This window comes from Prunus mume, linkage group LG1, assembly GCF_029339155.1.
Source record: "Prunus mume cultivar Tortuosa linkage group LG1, ASM2933915v1, whole genome shotgun sequence".
Taxonomy (NCBI): domain Eukaryota; kingdom Viridiplantae; phylum Streptophyta; class Magnoliopsida; order Rosales; family Rosaceae; genus Prunus; species Prunus mume.
Window position 1 is genome coordinate 3,525,106 of NC_142698.1, and position 24,468 is coordinate 3,549,573.

General features: G+C 35.9%; 2 protein-coding genes across 2 annotated transcripts; both read left to right on the top strand.

Annotated features, from left to right (window-relative positions):
• Nucleotides 1–522: 522 nt before the first annotated feature.
• On the top strand, nucleotides 523–10,890 carry LOC103330805 (zinc finger CCCH domain-containing protein 38). The gene is made up of 4 exons (XM_008233420.2): nucleotides 523–748; nucleotides 5,661–6,133; nucleotides 6,578–8,783; nucleotides 10,507–10,890. The coding sequence occupies exons 2-4, from the start codon at nucleotides 5,706–5,708 to the stop codon at nucleotides 10,534–10,536; spliced, it is 2,664 nt and encodes an 887-aa protein (XP_008231642.2). The 5' UTR covers nucleotides 523–748; nucleotides 5,661–5,705; the 3' UTR covers nucleotides 10,537–10,890.
• Nucleotides 10,891–19,472: 8,582 nt separating this feature from the next.
• On the top strand, nucleotides 19,473–21,414 carry LOC103330813 (uncharacterized). The gene has a single exon (XM_008233428.3). The coding sequence runs from the start codon at nucleotides 20,036–20,038 to the stop codon at nucleotides 20,969–20,971; it is 936 nt and encodes a 311-aa protein (XP_008231650.3). The 5' UTR covers nucleotides 19,473–20,035; the 3' UTR covers nucleotides 20,972–21,414.
• Nucleotides 21,415–24,468: the final 3,054 nt, after the last annotated feature.

Genomic DNA, 24,468 nt, shown 5'->3' on the forward strand with positions numbered 1-24,468 from the left:
CACACCTCCCTCGGGCTGGGCTGACGGTTGAAACAACTTTTTTTTTTCCTCCCCAACCTCGGGCTCAGCTATCCGTTGGACTTGCTCTAAGTACCCGATGAGTTCCTTGTTTAAACAAGAAGGGTGGATATGGTGACAACATATCCGACTCCTACCCGTGCAGTTGCCAACCCTAGGTCGATTAGCCGATCGAGGTTTGCAAATGTTAGAACCCAATTCTATCTTTAACTCGTATCGTATGCCAAGGGAGATAGAGAGAACAATCTTTATTTCTAACAACAGTACAATGCAAATTGTACAGGGCTAACCCAACGTATCAAACTGACTTCGTCAACTTAGATATGGATTCCTATCAGTAAACTGGGCCAGCTTGTCCCGTTTCGCATTATGTGGGTCGTTTTGTCTTGTTGGGCTTCGAACATACTTATGTTCTTTTTTCAATATCCCAAAGAATGGCTCCTTTAAGTGGGCCCACAGGAAAAATCATCAGGGCAAAGCTCAGTATAAGCGAAAGATTAATCTGTCCGTAGACTCTGTAGCATTATAGAGTGGGTTGATTGGCATAAAAATCTCTCATTCACTTCCCCGTCTCTGTTCCTGTTCCTGTTCCTGTTCTTGTTCCCGCACTCTTTCTCTCTCTCTGTCGCTCTCGACACACTCTCTTTGGGGAAAGGGTAAATTCAGATATGGCAAAGTCACACAGACGGAGGTCGTCTCTCAACGCACTCTAGGTTTTCTCCAATTTTCCGTAAGTACTCTCATCCTACCCCATTCTTCTTCTTCTCACAATAGTCACCGTACAAATCCATGTCAGTTCTTTACTTAGGGTTTCTTGTTTATTTATGTTCTTGCTTATGTTTCTGTATTTTTCTTGAACTCGATGCGTATGGTTATTAAACTCAAGTGAATAGGGCCTTTCTAGGTTTACTAGAGCTCAAGAGTTAGATTCATACTTTGCTTTATGGCTGCTTTAAGCTCGCGTCTGTTTGTTAGATTACTTGAGAATTGTAATCTTTGAATTGGGTTTATTGTATCATAGAGAAATTTTAGATTTGATACCCTAGAGTGAAGCTTCTAACTTTGTGTGTATGACTTTAAACTCTAGTAATCGCTCAATTATTCTCAAGTAATTGGTGTAGGTCAATGGGTTCGTTTGAAAAGTTAAGTTGACTCGAGCTTTCGAGCTTTTCATAAATACTTTTTAGTTGTATGCAATTTTGTTGAGAGGTACGATGAGTTTAATTGTATTGATTCTGTTTTTTTTGGTGTGGTTAAATTTTGTTGTTTTTCTGTTAGTGTTCTAGTCTTGTATAATACCATTGATAAGTTGGTTTCTACTAGTTGGAACAAACTCATATGACTGTATTATGTTCTTAGCCATATAATATTTTTAAAAAGGATATATAACAGAGGAGAAGAGATCTCTGTATGCTTTTTAAAAAATTTTAAATTGTATTTTGGTTGAATTGATTTATGTTGTCTTGGAAAATGTGAAGGAGAGAAGTGTAGGTTTTTTTCAATAGGAGCGGATAGGAGTTAGGGGAGGCTTATTTATTATGACCGCTTTTTGGTATCTGGCTATTACCCTATTATGGATAATTTGTTCATATTCTGATTTTATTCCTTGCTCTTTCATTCTTTTCTGCTTTTATTCTCTCTCGCTCTCTCTTTCCAGTAGGCTAGTTAACTTGATAGATAACGCTAGTGTGTGGTTTAGATCTATGTAACTCAATAAGAGTACATTTACCTGAGTGCTAATATCTAGTATAATTTTCTGCAGTACTTTCATGAGGTCACTGCATGGAGGGATTGCCAATTTCATGCAAAAGTAACTGGTTGCAATTGCATCCTTCCACAAGAGCCACATTGGATATTAGTACAAATTATTGGATAAATTCTTAGACTGGAAGTTGCTCTGAAAGGGTTTGAAAATAGCAAAATAGAATTACTTCGTAGTGCAAGAAGTTAGAAGAGAGTGCATCAACCTTCAACTTTGATGTCCTTGATGCTAAATTTTGATCAGTGGTGTGTTGAAGTGAGGGACGAACCTGAAAAAGCATAGTTATTGAAAGATTACAGCCTTCGTATGTTGAATCTATGGATAGGAATAATTGTTAATTGAAGAAGTTTCTGCATATTTGGTTGATCAAAATATCAGGAGCACAAGTGATGTTATATCTGGATTCAGGCTTCAAAAGCTTTGAAAAGTTGAAAGCTTGTGTCTTCGAAGTTGAGCATGTGGCTGGTCGGTGAAATCTCTTGACATAGTTGTCTTGTATATCTAGATATTACAACATGGTGACTGGAGTTGATGAGAGATATTGGCATTTTTTGGAAATACTTTTTGTGTCAATACGTGAAATTCGGTTGTTTTCATATGAAGTCTCAAAGATATGTAGGTCATTGTTGTGGCTGTTGATATCATTCTAACGACATGGAGTTTTCCTTCCTGTACAAGATCCTATATGTAGAATAAGCTTCGGTAGTGGTGTCTTATGGAGTTGTGAGCCAATTTTTCAAGGCGGACTTGTGAAATTCTGTTATGTCAATAATTTTGTGTACTTTTCTATGGCTACTAGAAGATGTATCTTCCCCCAATTTAGATCCAATGATGATTCCGTTGGGCTCTTTTCTTTTTTTGTTTGATCATTTGACCTTTATCTTGTTAAATGCCTTTTCAAGACAATTTAATTTATTAGTTTGCTAGTCCAAATGAGCCTCTTCTATGCTGAGGGTTGCCTGTCAATATTGTTCTTTCTGTCATGTTGATGTTTTTTAGAAGGTATTAACATATTCTTGATTATCCTATATTTGACCAATTGGTGAAAAGTCATTATTCTTGATCCAATAGATGGAACTGTAATTGGAAACCACGGCATCTCATGTTAGTTTCATGCCACTAACTCATTTAAGTTGGAGCTCTTTCCATTGATTAAAAAAAAATATATTTGAAGGATCCTGGATTAAGCATAGATGCACCTGAAGGATCTTTAAATAAATAGTCGCTCCTGTTGAGTTTTTGTGAGACCATCAGGGTTGGATAAGGCTATGTCCAAATTGAAAAGTTCCAAAAGTTGATGGCATGTACTGCCAGCAATTGGTAATCTATTAGCATAATGTTTGTCTGACTTCTCTGTTGGAATTGACTGCATGCAATTGGCATCACCCCCAATATAAGAAGACATAACAGTCCAATTGTTTAGACAACTCTAGCTTGATTCATCTTCCCATTCACAAATTACATTCAACGTGTGCAAATATGTAAGCTACCACTCATGTTTGCTTCTATTCTATGGTTTTAGATCCCAAAGCATATTTATGAGCTGCTAAGGGATGATAAACTATGAAAGCTTCTTTGAGAGGAAGAATTGCTATACCACATATGAACCCAAAAAAGTTTTCCTCAGTCCCCTCTTGTCAAAATCAGTGTTTTGGAAACTGGTCGGGTGGTGTATACTTCAGGTGCGAGGTGTACAATCTGCAACTGAAGCAGCGCTAATGGTGGCTGAATAGTATGCCTTACAAATAAGATGACTCCCTAATTTTGTCTTCCCAATGTTTTCAAAATTAAACCACACCATTTTGTAAAGTTGTACATGTTCCTTTAAATGAAACAAAATGTTTCATTAAAGGCTGATATTTTAAAAGGAGCGCTACCATTTTGTTCTCGAAGGCTGATTTTCTAAAGCAAAATGCAGTCGTTTTTTTTATGCTGTGCAACCCCACAAACTCCTTCTTCCCCCTCCACCGGATACAATCCAGCCCCAAGTTAGATTTCCTAGACCCTAATTCTCCTCCCAAAACACGCAAGCTAGTGTCCCCAAGTCCTTCTTCATATCTCATTCTCTTATTGTCATGCCACCTGCATACCTCATTCTCTATCTCTTTTCTCTTTGGCAAGAAAACAAAGAGTAGATCATGTTGTAATACTTGTAATTTTTATATCTTTTAATTTAAACAATTAAACCCGTAAGGCTTACACCTTAACGCCTCAAGGCTTAGGCTCAGCCTTGTCAGACCAAATAGCTTTAGAAAACATTGGCGAAAATAATTAAGCTTTGGTTACTTGGATTCTACCCCCTTGGAAACTTTAAATAAAATTATTTCTTTTGAAGGAAAGAAGTTTTGGAAATTAACTTAAACATCAACAAGTACTTGTGCTTGACATAAAGAATGAGCAAGTACGCGTGACTATCTCCTGCTAACTCTGTTGTCTAGCCACTGTAATCATCTTCATATTTATTCTTCACCATGGTCCTGTGCAGAGCATTCACTCTCCCTTGTATTGTACCACAACCCCTCTTTTCTTGAAAGTATGTAGCTTCCTAATACCCAAACCAACATTTTGGTGGAGGGAGTGTATGGATCAAACCCACCAGATTGTAGTTTACTTCATCTTCTAGTCCAGTTCTTGTTTTTTTTTTTTTTTTTTTTTTTCCCTAACCACATAACTCGAAATGTAAGAGGGAAAGCTAGACAATACACTACTGTTTTGGACAAATTGTATTTTATGTACAACGAGTCTTTCCTTGTACATGTCAACAATGGGAATTTGAATAAATACAACCTTGCAGGAATAGCTGCAAGTATTATGGTGCATAGCCATACGGAATGGTGATAATATTTTGAAGTTTTTAATGTGTGTCTTCAAACATTTGAGAATAAACTTCATATCATATTACATGTTCCTTGGATATTAGAATACAACAATTTAAGCATAGAAAACAAGATAATTATGAACAAAAACATAAGGAGGGGTATGGCCTATGGTTTGCCTGCTCTTATAAAGGGGAATGCGAGTAATTAAATTAATGGAAGTTACCACTTTAGATCTTAGATAACCATAATTTATATATATTTTAACATACAAGGCTCTTTATTTTTGGGTGCTAACTAAACTACACTAAGCTTCACTTATGTGACACAAATGCATGACATATCTCAATATGGCTGCCCCAGCTGTATAGTTGAGGGATCCCATGCGGTAAGTTGATCAGTATATGTATGTCATCATCATCATTACCATCCTTGTCTTTGTCTCATTCTTAAGAGCTGGCCACATTTATTTGAGAAAAACTTGTGCACAGACTTCCCATCACATGCTTAGTGGCCGGCACTATCCAGTTAAAACATAACCTCTGTTTTTATAAATAAAGGGTGTATAAAGGTATAGTAGAAGAACTTATTACAAATGGTATGTTTGACTTGATAATGCATGCCACTCAGCCTGCCACGCGACAAGGAAGTCCCCACTCAAGTTTTTCTCCATTTGTTCGTGTATTATATTCTTTTCTACTATACACTGTACACATATCTCCTGTTGACACAGACGTGTATAGATCTGTCATAAATGGTATATCTTCCGCATCCTTATTCCATTAGATTTTCAATCTAATTGAAATGTGGTTTTATTTCAAGTGTTATTTAAATTGAACTGAAAGAAGCTGATCATCTATCTTGTTAGTCCTGCTCATAGTTAATGGTGTAGAATGTTGTGTTTTCTTTTTCATTTTATTGTTTCGCATTCATTTTTATCTTGCTTGGTAACACAGAAGATTTCACTATATTTTTAAACAAACTTTAAAAGATACTAAAAAAGCAAAGAAGTGAAGAGTGATCAGCAAATTTTATTGAGATTGATTGAGTTTTTTATTTCTCAGATTCTATTGATCCTCAATAAGTGAAGGGTGTTGCTTTAAGGAGAAATGAGTAGAAGCAGCAGAAAACGCTCTTCTAAATGGGATTTGGCAGAAGAGCCTCAATTTGAAGATGCGAATGTACAAGACAATGGTTGGATGGGAAAGCCAGGTAGGCCATTTCATCATAAAGAATCTGGACGAGAGTGGCTTTCTTCAGAGCTTGCTGGTAGTAATGGTTCAAAATGGTCTGGTTTAGAGACAAATGACATGCAGAGATCTAAGCACGATTTGGGACTTGCATCCAGGGAACCTTTGCCTGGAAGCAGAGGTTCACATAAGATTGAGAGCATCAATAAGGGCAACAACAGATACATGGATGACTCTATGGTGTGGGATGGAGATGGAAATTGCAGCACGAGGATGTCTCCTGGTCTTGATGAGTGGAGACAACATCGTAGTCGGTCCCCAAAAAGTGGTTGGAGCAGGTCACTGAGGTAGATCTTTTTACTCATATTGTCAATTCTGACTCACATGTTTCCTAATGTTAGTATGTAACCTAGATAGCAATTACTGTATGTAACTGCTTCCGTATATGGACTTGTACTCTGTCCTAAAGTAGAGTGACATACACAAGCCTTTCTCCCCTTTTCAGAGCATGCATTTATGTGCCTTACACATGAATATATATATATATATATATATATATTTTCCTGCCCAACTTATATACAGTATTGTTTGAATAACTCTTGTGTAGCACAAATTCATGATTTATGAGATTTGCTGCTAGAGATTCCCCACAATTATTTCTTCACTTGAAACTTCTGTTTTTGGAGTTATAACAGCTTCAATGTGTTATCCGAAGAACAATTTCCTTCTTTCTCCTAGCAGGGTGCAGAATTTGGTTAACTTGTCTTTCTGTTGGTGAATGTTATGTGCAGGGGTAGGAGTAGAAGCTGGAGCAGGAGCAGGAGCAGGAGCCAGAGCTGGAGCAGGAGCCCTGATCGTGGCTATAGGCGGGAATCAGTTTTCCTTGACAGAAATAGAAGCAGGTCAGGAGTTTCAGCTCAATTGTGCAAAGATTTTACTGCTGGGAGATGCAGGAGAGCTAGTGATTGTCAATTTCTTCATGAGGGTAGTTCCAATTATGATGATAGCTGGGAAAGTAGACACAGGAAAGGCGGTGCCTCAAAATACTCCCCTGATACCGGGGACTACCCATTGAAGAGCGGAAGATCTTCTGTGTATTGTACTGATTTTGCAAAAGGGAAGTGCCGGAGAGGGTCATCTTGCAAGTTTGATCACCACCGTGCTTCTGATGGATACAGTAAAGGTTCTATGAATGAAAGGGAAAATGAAAGAAGGAAAAGAGATGCTTCTACAGAGCGAGGTGCCGACCGTGTACCGCACAGGAGCGGCGATATTCCTTGTAAATTTTTTGCTGCGGGAAATTGTCGTAATAAAAAGTATTGTCGGTTTTCTCATCATATCCAAGCACGTGTTAGTCCTGAAAGAAAGTCTCGGGATGGTCGGTGGGGTCTGTCAGATGCAGGCCCAGCATGGGATGGTCCAAAATGGAGTGATACTGTGGCTCTGTCAGATGCCTCGAAGTTGACTGCAGATAATAACGGAAATATTAGCGTGCCAGAGCTAAGGCCTAGTGCTTGGTCTATGGATGATAATAGATGGGGGCATGGTCTGAACAATGATAACCAAAAATGTGCAGACCCAAGTGTTATTCATGAAGCAGCCCAGAGGAATGAGAAGGATACACATCTGTGGAAGGAAGATAATGTGGGTGCTCATGTGGGCCCTCCTAAATCAAGAGATACTGAAAAATGGCTTGGTGACATGTCTCCTGATTGGAATTATACGGTACAATCTTCCAACCATGTTGGAAAAGAAGAGCATAGTGGCAACGCTCTAGGTTCAGAACCTTCAAGTCAGGTGCATGGCGCTGCTTCAATTATGCAACCAATGTTAGCTGAAAGATCTAATTTTCTGCAGAACAAGGATATGAGGGAAGATGGTGCTATTCCCTTGCCATATGATGATAGGAATCCAATTGAAAAAAATGCTAGTTCCCGCAATGACCTGAATGTTTCTGCAAATATCATGCCCCGCCAAAGCTTTGACAATAGTGGCCAGAGTTCAAGTGCTTTTCCTTTTTCAGGATTAAGCACAGTTAGACAAAGTCAAACTCTGATCCCAACTCATCCTCAAGGAGGAGGAATTGTAAAAAGTCCACAAGATACACTTTCCTCAGAGAGTAAATCTGTCATCAAGTTAGATATAGGGGATGCAAAAACATCACTAGTTACTGGAATTCCTCAAGTTCCAAATGTTGTAGGTGATAAAGAGCTTGTGCAACTTACCAATCTTTCAGCATCTCTGGCTCAGTTTCTTGGAAATCACCAGCAGCATTCACAGTATTTTGCTGTGTTAAATTCTCAGAATGCTCCACCTCCCCTTGCCAAATCTGAAGGATCTTCTGAGCAGCTTTCAGCAGCAGCTATTCAGCTGGATCCAGTCATATCTGAGAAGCCGTATGATCCTATACATGATAGTAGAGAACTTAGAAACAGTAACAATCCTGTGTTTCTTCTGCCTAATAATGCTGAAAACACAAGTGTTGATGGAAAAGTAGACAAACCATCAAATGTCGTATCTCCATCATCTTTTCCTAGTGGAGCAAATGGTAACGATTATCTTCAGGCTCATAATTCAGTAGAACCTAAGCAAAAGAACTGCCAGTTAAGTCAGCTGGAGCCTCTTGCAAAATCTGAGATTGTCAAGGGAAATAGTGAATTTGGGGCTCAGGAAAGCAAGAATGTAAAAGAAGAAAGCAAGTCCCCAGATATTGGCCCCTTGGAGGGCACAGAAAAAGATGGGGCTGAAGAAGGCAAGAAATCAAAGGAAGTGAAGGGGAGCCGTGCATTTAAATTTGCTCTTGTGGAGTTTGTTAAGGACCTTTTAAAACCGACATGGAAAGACGGTCAAATCAACAAAGATGCTTACAAAACTATCGTGAAGAAAGTGGTTGATAAAGTGACCAGTACCATGCAGGGGGCTAATATTCCCCAGACACAAGAGAAGATTGATCATTACCTGTCATTTTCGAAACCGAAGCTTACTAAACTTGTACAGGTGAGTGCTGATATGCTCAGATGTTTTCGACTTTAGTGGAGGATATGTTTGGCATCAATTCTCGTAATGATTAATTAATTATCCATCCTTTTCTTCAAGATTTTCATGTGCCCTTAATTCCTTTTTTCCCCCTACAAGTGAGATAGAAAATAAAAATAAAGTACTATAGTTGGCATTCTCATCATCATCGTTATTATCATTATTATTATTATTATTATTATTATTATTATTATTATTATTATTATTATTGTTACTGTTATTATCATATTTCGATTATTATAAATAATACTTTATTCATTTACAGTGCTTCTACAATGTAAATAAAGTACGTCTAAGAATAGATTCGAAAAATAATAACAACGAGGGTTATCCCAGCTGAGTGTGTGGATTTATTTGGTGGGAGGCATAAGTTTTTGAGGAAGATGGGTATGGATGGTTCTGGGAAGATGTGTGCTAACGTCTACTTGTTGATCAAATCAACGAAAGAGAAAGTAGGAATATGATTAATACATCGGAAGTAGGGAATGGAAGGGGTGGCGGGTGATGAAAACTTAATAAAAGTTGAAGTAATATGAATCTTCAAGAACTGTATACGATACAGGGTACAGCAAGTTGGCTATAAAATGTCCTTTTGAGGAAGGGAGGGTGAGGTTTAGTGCAGCAATAATAAGCCACCATTTGTAGCTGGTTTTTACATGGCTTTTCTTTAGTCTTGCTGGGAGTTGATGTAGCCGGATTTTTCAAAGGCGTTTGAGGAATTCTTTAATAATGGAGTGACCAATGAGGGTGACTGATGCAATGTGCATTTGTTTAATTTCAAGAAAAAAGTTTGTTTCAGTGAAGATTTAGTGATTTCTAGCCGATTATTTTGGTTCCAAGTCTTTTTCAGATTTTAGCCAAGTTATAGACTAATCCAGGTACATAAACTGCATTTGTGAAGGGGAGACAGATTTTTTATGCTGTTCTTGGGGCAAGTGAGGTGGTGGTAGTGGGGAGGGATGGGGGGTGGAGCATGTTAAGTAAGAGGGGTCGATTTTGAAAATTGAATTTGAGAAAGCATATTATCATGCCTAGTGGGGGTTTTTAGATTCTGCATTAGAGGTGAAAGGCTTTGTAGTGAGGTGGAGAAAGTGGATGAGAGTTTGAGATCTGTTCACTTCTCAGTGATGATTAATGGGAGAGAGCAAGGGAAGGTTGTGTGAGGTTCTCTATTTTTCCTTTTATTTTTACTTTGAAAGAATTCTTCGAGAAAAAAGGGTGGTTCTGAGTTCTTTCCTAGGAAAACTGTTGTGTGCTAGTTATTCTATTATTACAATGAGCATTATCTTCTGCATAAAGGGGTGTTTTAAAAATTTCAAGCTCATAAGATGAGAGGTGTTGAGAAAATAGGCCGCAAGTGACATCCAACTCAGAAATTTCACATGTGGTAGTGTACATTTGAAGTTAATTTCTCCATTATGCTCCAATAAGTTTACAGAATTACAGTTTTCATTGCCGCAGATATCCATATGTAGGTCCACTTTAATTTGCGAAACTGGCTGTTTTTTCATGTGTTACTTATACTCTTCGTTATATCTTGTTGATGGACTTAGAGTAGTTAGTAGTTTCTGTAGTTATGTTTCCAATGGGAGTCCCATAAATTTTCAGCTTTGTATTGTCAACCAAGTAGGGTGGTCTCGCTTTGTTATCTTGCTTACTGCATATCAATTCACTTTTGTTGCAGGCATATGTGGAAAAAATGCAGAAGGGCTAAAAGAGACAGAACTTGAGTTTGTTTATTTCTGTTCTGTCGTCGACAGGCCATCTTAACATTCCGGGTGTATTTATGCTCCTGCAGACACTAGACATTGTAGTTTTTTATCCTTCTTTTGATGTATACTAATTGGTGCAAGGATAGTTGAAACTCTAGGCTAGATATAGAGGATGTTAGAGTTTATTTTCTTCTTCGTTTTTTCTCCTGTGTAATGCTGGTGCTTCTTTTGTTGCTTTTATCTTTCCATTTGTTTTAAGTAGCAAATTCTAAGAACATATTGGTGCAGCTTTGAATAACTGTGGTTATGTTTTTACTTGTTCACCTTAATACTTTTAATGGACTTTTTCTGGTAAATGAATTTTGTTTTACTTCAAATCTCATATATTTTTAACATTTGAAAAGGTAATGCCATTGGCGATGGATGATGAATAAATAATTTGATTAACAACTCTGATCTGCTAGCATTATATATTTGTATTCTTGTACTTTTGTTGCATTGATTACGCGTGTTATTTTATTTACCCAAAAGAAAAAATATGTTTGTGTCAATAGAAAACTAGATTTTACATCATACTAGTTGTCAAATGAGATTACATGAAACAACTAATAAATAAATGCCCGATACTTTTTAAAAAGTCCAGAATATTCTTTCTTTGTCTCATTTCGATGTTATTATTTTATAGTTTTTCAGCCACATCTTCGGTTGGACTCACTCCAAAACTTCATTTCCAAAGCTTCCGGCAGCCATTCCTCCCATCAACAACCTTGTGGAGAACCAATTAACTCACTCGAATACTTCGAGGTACCAATTAGCCTTTCCCATAGTGGTATTTGCCTCAACATAGATATAGAGTAGGTTATGTCCGATTCGCATAAATGACAAAGATAACATATATTAGTTATAAATTCGATACTTAAACGCATTTAACACCATTTTATTTACATAACTTTGTTGTAAGTATATATACTTATATAGACATAAATGCTCTTATGCGAACATCTAGATGTTATTATCATGCAAAACCAATGTATTTTCTACAACTCTTTTTGTTTACAATGATATTTGCACAATAATAACTTGCAAACATTCGAATGAGAGAATATATATATATATATATATATATACAAACATTGTAAATAGGGAGGAAAACAGAGAGGGATATTTGAAAATACATGACATCTGCACAATAATGTCTAGACGTCTGCATATAAGAATTTCTGTGTATATATATTATCCCCTTCTATTGAGGGAAGCCGTTTAGGATACTCTACGATTTTGTTTTCAACGATCCAAACCTATTTTTAGGTCTTCATTCATAGATCATCTTTGCAAAAAATTAGACAAATTAGAAACCATTTAGACATCTAATTGTGTCCTACAAAATCAATGAACACGGTACATCAAGAAAGTACTAAAATTTCAATAATTTAATTGAGTGGTCAAATGATATCAGATTCAAGTGATTTTTTATAGATATGATCTTTGAATGAATATCTACAAAATTGACAAGTTTGGATTAATGAATATAATGCGGAGTATGCTCTATAAAGGTGTCCCTCAAATAAGTATTTGAGAAATCCATAAACCCAAGTGATTGTCTAATAAGGGAGATGAGGGTTTCTCACATACATACATTATCAAAGTGTTATGGGAGATTTGAATTTGAAATCATTGATCTACAAATTAAAACTTTTTTTTTTTCATTGAACTAAATGTTTGTAAATCAGTAACTCTTTTTCATTGAACTAGATTATGTTAACTAAATATACAGCTTTTTAAAAGTAAAGATAAACGTTTGTATTCGTAGAGTTTTGTAGCTGTCATGGGTATTTAATGCATCACTTGGACTTTCACTAGAAACAGAAGATGGATGTGCTGGAAAACACTGGACTCACGTGCACTAAGAGACGAGAGAGAGAGAGAGAGATGGGTCCACATAAATGCTTTTAGGACTATATATTGCAGTGCACGTGTAAGGTTAGGCTATAGCTTGCTATTGCAGTTATGAATTTCGCATGCACTTTTTTTTGTTTTGGATGTCTTATGTTTGTCTGCTACATGTCACACACTATCACATCCTTGTGGCATTGGTTTGTTTGAATTTCCAATATGATTTGAATTTTCAAGTAACGAAATTGAATAACCAAAGGAAAGAGGAAACCAACAAGAGATTTTTTTAACTTTTTTTCTAAAAAAATTAATTAGTGAACATGAAATTTTGCTAACTATATATGCAGTCGGTATAATAATTATTAAAGCATGCGTTCTAGAATTCTATTTTTGACGTCTCCTATAATGGTTTTATTTGTCTTTACAAAATATATCACGTGTGCATGATATGTGATTAATTTTGATAAAAAAAAAATTATTAACAGAGTTGACGGAGAGGAATTAAAATGCAACGCGAAACCTAATTTGAGAACGACAACAACTATTATTGAAATTCATGAATGAAAAATCAAAATGGGAATACAATTTAAAGACCATTAATTACTACAATTTAGCCTTATACTAAATTACTTCAAATTACATGCAGTATACTTTCCTTTCACTATTTGATTGACAAAATAAAAGATTATTGAATGTAACATCACCTACCCTGGCCCTTTATCAAACTAAACAACTACAGATTATTTTACCCTTAGCTATATTATAAAATGGTGGTTATAAAAAATATATATGTATATATGAACATAAACTTTCAAATACGCAACAAACAAAATTTAATACGCTACAATAACATTTTTAGCCTACACCATCCCGAAAAATTTAGAATTTATTTTCTTATTTTATTTTTAAAAATAGGACAATATAACTTGTTTTTCATTATTTTATTTTTCTCATTATTTTGTTGAATTTGAAAACTTATACGTATATATTTACCATTTTAAAAGTACCAATATGCCTTTGTAGATATTTTTTACAAAAAAAAATTGTTGCAACGTGGAGAAAGGCAACTTCACCTCCCTCCTATATTCATTCCCTCTTCCCTCACCTCTTCAAATCAAAAGGATGAGTCACCTAATCTAGGTTGATGACTCACCTCCTCATTCATTGTTTTCAGCGGATTTTAATAAGTAAATTGTCTTAATTAGGTGTTTTATTCTGCATACTTTCAAAGACGAACCCGCACAAAGTTAAGCTAACTAGACACGAAATAAGCTTTCATGATTTCCGAATAATTGGGCTATGCCATTTTTAATCTTCGTGCTTATAAATAGTACTATAAATATGAACATTATTTGATGTTATGTAAATATTAGTATTAAAATATTATTTGATGTTATGTGAATATTAGTATTGAAATATTATTTGATATTATGTGAATATTATTATTGATAATGTGGATATTCGTATTGAAATATTATTTGATATTATGTGAATATTATTATTGATAATGCTTTGTGAATATTATTTGATGTTGGGTGAATATTATTATTCAAGTGATTAAAGTTGAAATATTATTATTCTTATATGAATTATAATTATTCTACAGAGATTAATGATGTTTGAGATGCATTACATATGCATCATAAAACGGTTGTGTTTTGGGTTTATGTGTGATTTGAGGTATATCTAAGGGGCGAAAGAAGACCTTTGATATATTTGAGTAAAAATGTGGAATATATTTAGGTGACGAGAGCAGAGCCTGAATATATTTAGGTGATGAAAGCAGGACCTTCAAGAAAAATTGAAAGTTTAGAATTCATAAATAAAAAATTGGGTTAAGGGACAAATGGGCAGAGCCATAGTTGTAAAACATATGGTATGGGATGTGCTGGCTTGTTTACCATAAGGTATGAATTAGTGGGATTATAAGGGAGTGAGTTCATGACATCATCACAAATGCATAATTTATCTTATATTGTTCATTCTGTGTTACGTGATGCATGATACTTTGATTAACGAAGATAACTGACCTTGAGGGATGTTGTTTGACGGTACCCTACTGGGCGTTAAAATGCTCACACCCTAACATAATATGCAAGATTCAAGGCAAGGATTGAGAAAGATGGTTTTCCACCAAGTTAGTAGGCACTTGTTGTGTGTGGTTGAATTGTGTAATATTAGTAAGTAGTCAACTGTTAGAAATGGATTTTAGTATGTGTATTGAACTATAAGCTACTACAACTCTGATTCTGTATTATTACATATTTTTTGTGTGGCTATATTTCTCATAATACCATTGTTATAGGAACTTATTCTTATAACTATGGTATGACTCACACCATGATTTGGGAATATTCTTTATTTCCAAATCGGGGTGTGACATAGCCTCACCCGTAATTTCTGGATCCTAGAATTGTGTGCATGCAACATGTTAATGACTAATTTTCATTTTAAAATTAACAAGATGCATAATTAATTTATATACTTAATAGTATACGTTGAATAATCCAAATGCCATCCCCTAACATCTTTAAGAAGATAATAGCAAGTTGGCTACTATACTAGCTAGCTAGTTTGCTTATCATTTCCCGGGAGCCCGAAGAGAAACTAACTACATGCAATCCCAATGAGGTTGGTTTTTAATTATGAGGGCTCAAAGCTGTACAATTAAAGACCCAGCAAGCTTGAAACCACTTTTGCCACCTTTTTCCCAAAATGGAAGCTTGAAATTCCTCACACTCTAAAGCAAGTCGCTATGACCTTGCGGACTCTGAGGAGCCCAATTAAGGAGCTTGAATTTCGAGACGCCCTTTTCTAGCTTGTCTCTAGCTTTGCTGCTTTTCTCTTTTGTATGCTGGTGCCAAAATAAATGCGTGGCTACATCCTGTCAGATCAGATCAGATCTCATCCATCCATATCCAATGCTTCAATATTATTCTTCTTCCTTACATTTTAGCTACTTTTTACTATTGATAAAAGTTCCCTAACAGACTACCCCACTTACCCCACCCCCTTCAAAGTCCCTACATACACACCCAGATTATTGTTGATGTTCTTTTCAATATTATTTATACTGCTTGTTTGAACCGAACTAGTTAAAATATATATATATATATATATATATATATATATATATCCCCATTTTGGATGACCAGTTTTCCAAAAAGAAGATTCAACTCATTTGTTTGTAGCTTTCTTTGCCTGGATATTCCTTTTACAGAAGACAAAATGCTCACATGAGGTTAACTTTTACCTAGCATTGCTTGTAATGGAACGCGTTACTTTGTAAATTGTCAATTGATTTTGGAGTGGAATTTTAACTTCCTTCATATAGACTAAGTTCGTGTGTAAATATTGGATCATATTTAATTAACTTGGTAGATTTATCCTTGTTCGTGATATACGTGTGTGATTCACCCTATGGAAAATGGTACTCGTAAAGTCTTTAAGTGCTTGCTGCAATTTGAAAACAATATTAATATATTGCACATGCATAACTGGAGTCAAGTTTTAGGCCAAAAACTTAACTTTAGGAATGAATGATAAACGCTCGTTTGGTTTGGTTGGAGTATATTAGGCAGGACAAAATCACTTTTAGGGAGAATCATCTTTCATGTGCTTCTTCGTATAATCATTTTAAGTGATTTTGGGGAGAGGCACCGCTCATCTGCTTATCCATAAAATCATTTAAAACCGCCTAAAGTGATTATATAAAGAAGTTACTCTCCATAAAAGTGATTTTTGGCATATCCGGAATCACTCCCAAACGAGTTCTTATTCTAAAAAGCAATTAATTATTTCGAGACCTATTATTACATTGATAAGCGTTGGGCCCTTTTTTCTTTATTTCAAAACCCTTGAAATTTAATTCTAATTTTTTTTATATCCATACATATTGAATGTAAAACCATAGAAAATTGTAACGTTACATCATAGGTTTCTGGTAACACAAGTTAAAACCCTAGAATGATTGCGTTATGCATGCGCATTTATATATAGAGCAGCAAGAATTATAGCGTATATAGATGCAACGAAAGCGACCTGGTGTATTGCACTTGAAAACAAGAGGATGACATAAGAGACTTGTCCTACCGTCTGATCCAAGTTAGAGGCTGATGCAATACCTGCACGGTGTTTCAACTCTATTCACTCTCCGTATTAGCTGTAAGTTTTTAATTTTTTTAATATTTTTTTTCATTATCAAATTTGGTCAGTGTTCTGGTTCTATATGTGCAATCTCTCTCTCAAGAGAAAAAAGAAAATGTACGCATTATTGGAGAAATTTGTGAGTGTGACACATTGACACGTGGTGTTATTAATTTAAGCATGATTTTTTAGTGTATAATGTTAATAAATAGATATATGTGTTATAACAAGACTCTAGTGGTATCACCAAGTGATGTGACCGTCACATCGAAAAAGTACGTGTATTCACTTCTCCTATTGCTTGCAAAGAAGGAATTATTGTGTGATACTAGAACACCATCACAAAGTACATTCCATTTATTTTATTTATTTACATTTTTTAAAATTTCAAGAAATAAAAAGAACCCAAAAGATTGCAGTAGTGAGGTACAGAAAAATTCAAAAATCTTTTTATCATGGATATCAATTAAAGTTGTGGAAGACACATGGGATTTCCACAAAATCTCCATGGTGAGACAAAATTAGTTTAAAATAGATTTAACGCTGACAATGGTTAAAGCACTTAAATAAAATAAAAAACCAAAAAAGTTTAACTCCTTAAAATTGAGGAGGAGCTCTTTCTCACAACCAATGTGGTTTTGACACATGTTAAAAAAATTTAATATTCTTTTTTTGTTGTTGAATCTTTGTCAATGTTGCTGGAATTTGACAACGGTCAAAACCCCATTGGTTTTAAGGAGGAAATCCTCCTTGATTTTAAGGAGCCAAGCCTTGCTCATCAATAAATAAAAAGTTACAAATGCTTAATGTAACGAAAAGAAAAATACTTTCCTCCTTACCATGTAAGTAGGAGCTCCTACATTCCTCACAATAGCAAAGTGACATATGTGTAGAATTTTTTAATTTTTTATTTATTTTTGATGAATTAATTTTGCATATGTGTCAAGCTGCGATTTGCAAGGAGTATCTCCTTACACATAAGGAGGCAAACAATATCCTAACATAAAATGCTAAACTGCTAAATACACACACTTTATTTAGCAGTGTTGATAAACTATATATATATATATATATATACATTATCAATCTAATGAATGACTTATTTTGATTGACGTTGGTCATTTAAGAGGTTAGCCATGGGGAGAAAAATCCTACCTGCTAAGAGAGAGAGAAAAAGAAAAAGGGAGAAAGCTTCATAATCCGGGGGTTTTCCCCTGAAATTTGTCCGTTCTTCTATGTTTTTCTCTTTTGGTGGACCTATGTCAATTTATGGTAGATCCACTGCTCATTAGTGCGTTGAGGCCCTAGAGTAACTAGGTGGCATTCTCTATGTCATGTCCCAAAGGGGGATTAGTGGCGGCTAGTTTTCCCTTCGTCGGCATTGCTTTAACTTTTTTATTTTGGATTAGTTTGTTCAATAAAGTCCAGATACTCTATGAGTTTTCTATGTTTTTTTTCTCTCGTGATTCCAGAAACTTAGTTGAGTTTGCTGGGTGTTCTTAGGCTTTTTAGTAGAGTCATGTCGTTTAGCGGCTAGTTTTTTTCATTGTTGTCATTGCACTAGATTCGGAGAAATTATGGTGATTGAAAGGGGTTATAAAGAGTCATTTCAAGAATAATTCTCTCTAGATCGTTTCAGCTTATTGGTTGGCTCAGGGTACTGGCCTCTATAAGTAGGGAAGTTTAACCTGTATCTAACATATTGTTATTGGGATCAAGGGTGGAGCCACAAAGAGACCAGTGTGGTCTTGAACCCCCATCATTTTTATATTAGAAAATATTATATATTAATATCTTTTATGATACTTCTAATATTTCTTCAAGTTTACATCTTTTTTCATGTTTTAGATCATAGTATTATTTTTTAAACAAGTCCTTCAAATCCTAGAGTCATTTTCACCAATTTCTCTAGATTTGTGACTATTTATTCTCTTATTCTCCATATATTATATTATCAAGTTTCAAATATTTTTTTGGCCAAATTATCAAGTTTCAATTGGGTTGACTCACTTGATTAAGATTGTTAATTTTTCTCTTTTTTTTTTTGTTTTCTCTTTACCTATGGTTTGTTAGGGTTTGGGAAAATTTGAATTATTCTCTATTGAGTTCAATGGATCTTTCAACTAATTTGTGGATTACCAAAAGAAAAAAAAAAGTGTAAAGATTTCATTACATATGTATTATATATGATGTTTTGGTATTTTCGGTTACTTTGGAATGTATTGTGAGTTCGAATTTTTTTTTTATAAATATTTTGTAAGAGGCCTCCTTACACATGAAATCCTGACTCCATCATTGATTGGGATAACTTTTTTATCAACCAAAAAAAAAAAAAAAAAGGTTAGCCTGAAGGGGAATTAACTAAAGCTAGGATTTAAAATCACTAATAAATCTCTAGGTTATTTCCCTTTTAAAAGCTAGCTATATAGCTAATTAATAAAGATAACTGGATTTATTATTAAAATCTGCATTAATTCATGGAAATGGTTTGATGTTTCTTTATGGGAGATGTTGTGGTCTAAATAAAAAAAATAAAGCTTTTTTTGAATACATGAGATAGTCTAAACTACAAGAGGAGGAGAAATTTCTCACACACATTACTAAAAAATCATGAAAGTTCAAACTTGAAACAAATTTGCAAGTCAACATCATTTTTTACCTTGACAACAATGAAGCTTTTAATTGCGTACGTGGGTTGTGTTGTGTGTGTGGGGAGACTAAAAATCAACCAAATCAAACATCACTCTCCCACACGAAAAGCAAAAGAAATCCAAAATTGACTGATAAAGAGCTGTGAAAGTAATTTTATCTCAACAAGAGAGAATGATGAAGCATAAAGAAGAAGCAGCGCCAGGATTTCAGTGCTTGTACTGGTCAGCGGCCAGCCCAGCCATATATATGTAAAAATATAAAATAAATATATTGGGAGAAAACCCTAGCAATGTAGCAAAAGCCTGCAAGCTCTCAGTAGGTGCAATCCTTGACCCTAGACAAGTATGCCAGAAAAAAGATAAATAAGATTTCAACCCTTTGATCTCCCATCGTGGGCCCCACCTGACACCCAATATCTTCTCCTTTTATTTCATCAACTCATCTTTTTAGTGTACTTTGTAATTGCATCATGCATGCTTTCCCTCAGCTCAGCTCCCTTCACTAAAATTCTGCTCCAATTCTCTCTCTCTCTCTCTCATAAACCTTTTTTTTTTGTGAGTCTTGGATCAGTCTTTCTAAAGCTGCAAACTAAAGAAGCTAGAGCTAGAGGGTTTTTATTTTTTATTTTTGTTCTTCATTCTTTGTTTTTACCAAACTCATACTAATCTGATCGAAGTGCTTTTGGGTGATCTTTGATGTGATAATTGATCGTACACTCCACTTGATCAATCGATAGATCGAATTCGCCTTCCCAGTTGTTATATGTTCTAAATCAGAAGATCATCACTTGGAAAAAGCCCACAGAAAAACATGGAGATTAATATTGATTACACAGGTAAGCTGGCAATAAACTCCTCTGGATTGGATCTGGATGATGATCATGCTAATATGGAAGATCCCATCCTCCATCAGATTTCCTCCTACGAATATTCTTCTCTTTGGCCAAACTTGCCTCTCCCTCATCATCCACTACATCAAATACCATCTTCATCCACTGCTCCTCCTCCTCCTCCTCCTCCTCCTCATCATCATCATCAATCAATCGCTGATCATCATCATCATGATCATCAAATGCTACTACTAGCTGGCGGGAATAATAACAACATTTTTGTGGAATTAAATGAGCACGAAGATGATGAAGAGGCAGGTGATGGTGGCGGTGGTGAGGAGGAGCTTGGAGCTATGAAGGAAATGATGTACAAGATCGCAGCTATGCAACCGGTGGACATCGATCCAGCCACAATCCGGAGGCCCAAACGGAGAAACGTGCGAATCAGCGACGACCCGCAAAGCGTGGCGGCCCGTCACCGGCGGGAGAGGATAAGCGAGAAAATCCGCATCCTCCAAAGACTTGTTCCGGGGGGAACTAAAATGGACACAGCTTCCATGTTAGACGAAGCCATTCGCTACGTCAAGTTCTTGAAGAGGCAAATCCGGCTACTTCAATCATCTTCATCCTCATCAGCGTCGTCAAATAATAATCATCAGCTTCATGATCATGATCCTCAATCAGCAGCAGCTCATGATGATCATGATCATGGTCAATGCAATATTAATATTATTAATAATATTAATGGATCATCATCAGTTGGTGCCAGAGGCGCAGGGTTGCCTTTGGATTGGCCGCGGCATAATATTAATGTGAATCATATTAACATAGCACAAAAACCCAACAATCATCATGCCGCAGCAGCCGCCGCCGACGCCGCCACCACCACCTCCTCCGCTAGAAACCCTCGTCACTAGACAACGGGGCGGGTCGATCCACGCAGCTGCCTACAATTAATTACTAGTACTACGTAATCCTGCTGCTGCTGTTGTGTGCTGAGTGATGATTAGACATATATTAGACGCGTGTGGCTGATTAATTTTATATATAATTGTGATTGTGTGCTAATTAATTAGTTAAGTAGATGTGGAAGGGAAGATGTCAGTGTCTCTCTCTCTCTCTCTCTCTCTCTCTCTCTCTCTCTCGGGTCATGTATTATGTATATGATTGTTATTTGTGTGGGAGGTAGCTATAGCTTGATAGCTTGATAGCTTGATAGCTTGCTAGCTAGCAAAAGGTTTGTTAGGATTTTGTTGACTAAGGGGCTGAAGAATAATCATAACGGTTTGCTTGCCTTACGTACTAGTACTACCATACCATATATCAAATATAAAATATATAAAACATATATTATAAATAACATCTCTCCCTGGAATAAAACAGTGACGCAATTAGTACCTATTGAATATCAATATATATATATATATATATATATAATTAGTAATATATAGTATGTGAGATGTAATTTTGTGTATGCATGTATGATCATGTATACATTCGTTTCCTATTTATGTTCACTACTAGAAAAAAGGATCAAGGCCACGGTTTGCCTAGCCACGACAAACCAGCAGTAGCCATTGGTGTGTAATGACCCCAGTTATTGTGCATTAAACGTTTTTGACACCTTCATTCAACACAACACTTAATCCCAATTTAACAATGTTATATCTTTTCCTTCTTTGTTGCATCTTCTTCTATGTTCGTTCTCTTCGTCGTCATTATTCTTCTAAGAAAAATTCATTGGTTGCAAAGTAATTATTCTAGCCTTTCACTAATTCTCCCTCTCAATAGACAGAATAAACGAGCCTTGAATGTTGATACAAATAGATCACTAACCACTGCTTCATCTCCATTGTAATGTACTATAATTTATAGGTAATAAATTGTTGCCTTATAGGAACTTTGTTAGATAATGTATGTTGTAATTTGAATGTTTGAATAAACTCTATGTGCCAAAAATGTAGGATGGTCCTGACATTGCCAAGGCCAATGTGGTAGAAGGGTTTTGTCACTTTTGTAATGTTGCATCCCTTAGATTGTATTGCTATATATCTAAATGTTGGGTTGTAACTAATACGTAGATAAGAATGTTGAATTTGAACTTTAAACTTGGTTTGATGGTACTTTGAAGTTAATGATCTTGGGTTTGTTACTATATTAGTTATTGAGCTTTTAAGCTTGATGGCATGTTGAGTTCAATTTTAGTATATTTGATGTGCTGGAAAATGGAAAAGATTAGTAGGTTATGGAATTTTGTTGTTATAACTCAACTTTGAAGCATGTTAAATTCAATTCGAGGATTGTGTTGGGAAACGAAAAACATTAGCAGGTTATAAAATGTTATTGTTGTAATTAATTTTTTTTTTTTTTGGGTCAGAAAGTAGGATATTGAGCTAACAAAATTCAAAAGGAAAAACAATATGGGTTGGGCCCAAATCACCCATTCAAACCGAACCAAACTATCCATTATTTGGTTTACCTTCGTAACTTTTGTTAAAACTGAACTGAACCAGATGTGGGTGGAGAAAAAAATGAGTCAGACATATTTCTGATATTTTTTTTTTCTTTTAGTGGTAGATATAGATGTCAAGGGACATTATTAATTTTTTATTTATTAAGGGGCATTTTATTAAGGGGCATTTTGGTTGATGAGGAAGGTTCACAACGCTGGGAAGTAGTTGCAGCCCTGCTTGGATCACCAATCACCAAACCAGCATGACTAAACTCTAAAAGCTCACGAAACAGCAGGGTCCCTAAAACTGTGTGACAAAAGATGACAAGCGCCCATTAAACCAATGTAATGTGAGTCTCCCCAACAATGTAAATCAACTCCTTAATCCCTTCCAAACTAAGGAAAAAAAAAAAAACCTATGATGATAGACACGTCGAATATTAGTATCTCTACAAAACAAATTGAACACAACCAAAATTCTTACATCATTCAAAATCAGACTCTGGATCTACATCCACAATATCAGGAAATGAACCCGCATCTGAATCATTGCCTGTTTCAAATGCAACTCCCATGCTCTTCTCAGGATTTGAAGTAGTAGCGTAATTGTCTCTGCCAAGAGACTCATTGCCTTTAGCCACCAGAACATCCACCGCATTGCTATCTGCTTGATCTGATGGGCCACTTTCCAAATCAACCCTCCCAAACACTTCTTCAGTAATAGTAGTTCCAGCAACTGAAACAATATTTGGAGACACGATATCCTGATATTGAACTATCGATTCTTGCAATTGGTGGGATTCAACCATATTTTCATCCCCATTGCCTCTCATGTCCACATCCTCAATGGTTGCTGTGAGCTCCTGTGCACTTCCTGCCACTACTACATTTTACACTTTGCGCGATGAAGGGACTTTCGTCGCGCAAAGTAACATTTCGTCGCACATAATTATGCGCGACAGAAGATTCGTCGCGCATATTCCGTCGCGCAAAGATCATGAAGAAAGACTTTGCACGACCAAATAATTGACTTCGTCGCGCAAAACGGTGCGACGTAGCACCTTCGTTGCAGAAAAGTTGTAAGGACGAAACGACAGTTGGATGCACGAATTATTGCGCGACGAAAGGCTTTTCGTCGCACAAACAATGTGCGACGGAAAAGTTGTTGCGCAAGATTAGTGTCGCACTATTTTGCGCGACGAAAATACTTTGTCACTCTAAATTGGTGCAACGAAGGACTCTTCGTCGTGCAAACCTTGCGCAACGAAAGTATTGCGCGACAAACAAGCATCTCGTGCATACATATTTTGCGCGACGAAAACATTCGTCACGCAAGCATAAATTAAAGTGTATAAATTATTATTTTCACGATTTTTTTTAAGTGAGTTTGCGTGACCAGAAACATTTCGTCGCGCAAAATTTATACAGATTATTTAAATTTAATATTACGTTTTCTTTATTTTGTAAAAAAATAAATTTGGTTTTTTTTTTTGGGTAATAAAATAAAATTGCAATCCAAAAATGAATTGTAAAAAATAAATTTATTAGATAAAATAAAATAAATGTAGATTACAAGAGAAATATTTAAAAAATAATTATGAAAATTATAAACTAATCAAATAATGTTCCAAAATCTACATGGTCGTCAGGCATATGCGGCTCGGGGATCTAGGGGTCTATAGGGGCCGTGGTCTGCTGGGGATGCTCGGGGTGGACAGTCTTGAATGTCGACGCACCAAAATTCGGGATTGGAATGCTAGACCACGCGAGGGGCTGCAGAATCACCGACATCCGACCCTCAAGCTCGGCAACCGCGATATCAAAGCAATCACCGACCGCTTGCTGCGATGATGACCGGTCGAGGTTCCCTCTGTCGAGCATTCCCATCCTCTACAATATGTTCCCGGCCTCCTCCCGAGAATCTGATCCAACGTCTCCGTCAAGATCTGAAATCCAGCATCC

Bases quoted from the DNA above. Each gene is read 5' to 3' on its own strand.
- LOC103330813 (XM_008233428.3), top strand. From the start codon at position 20,036: ATGGAGATTAATATTGATTACACAGGTAAGCTGGCAATAAACTCCTCT.
- LOC103330805 (XM_008233420.2), top strand. From the start codon at position 5,706: ATGAGTAGAAGCAGCAGAAAACGCTCTTCTAAATGGGATTTGGCAGAA. The intron at 6,134-6,577 runs GTAGATCTTTTT...TGTTATGTGCAG, and splicing joins GGTTGGAGCAGGTCACTGAG to GGGTAGGAGTAGAAGCTGGA. The intron at 8,784-10,506 runs GTGAGTGCTGAT...CTTTTGTTGCAG, and splicing joins AGCTTACTAAACTTGTACAG to GCATATGTGGAAAAAATGCA.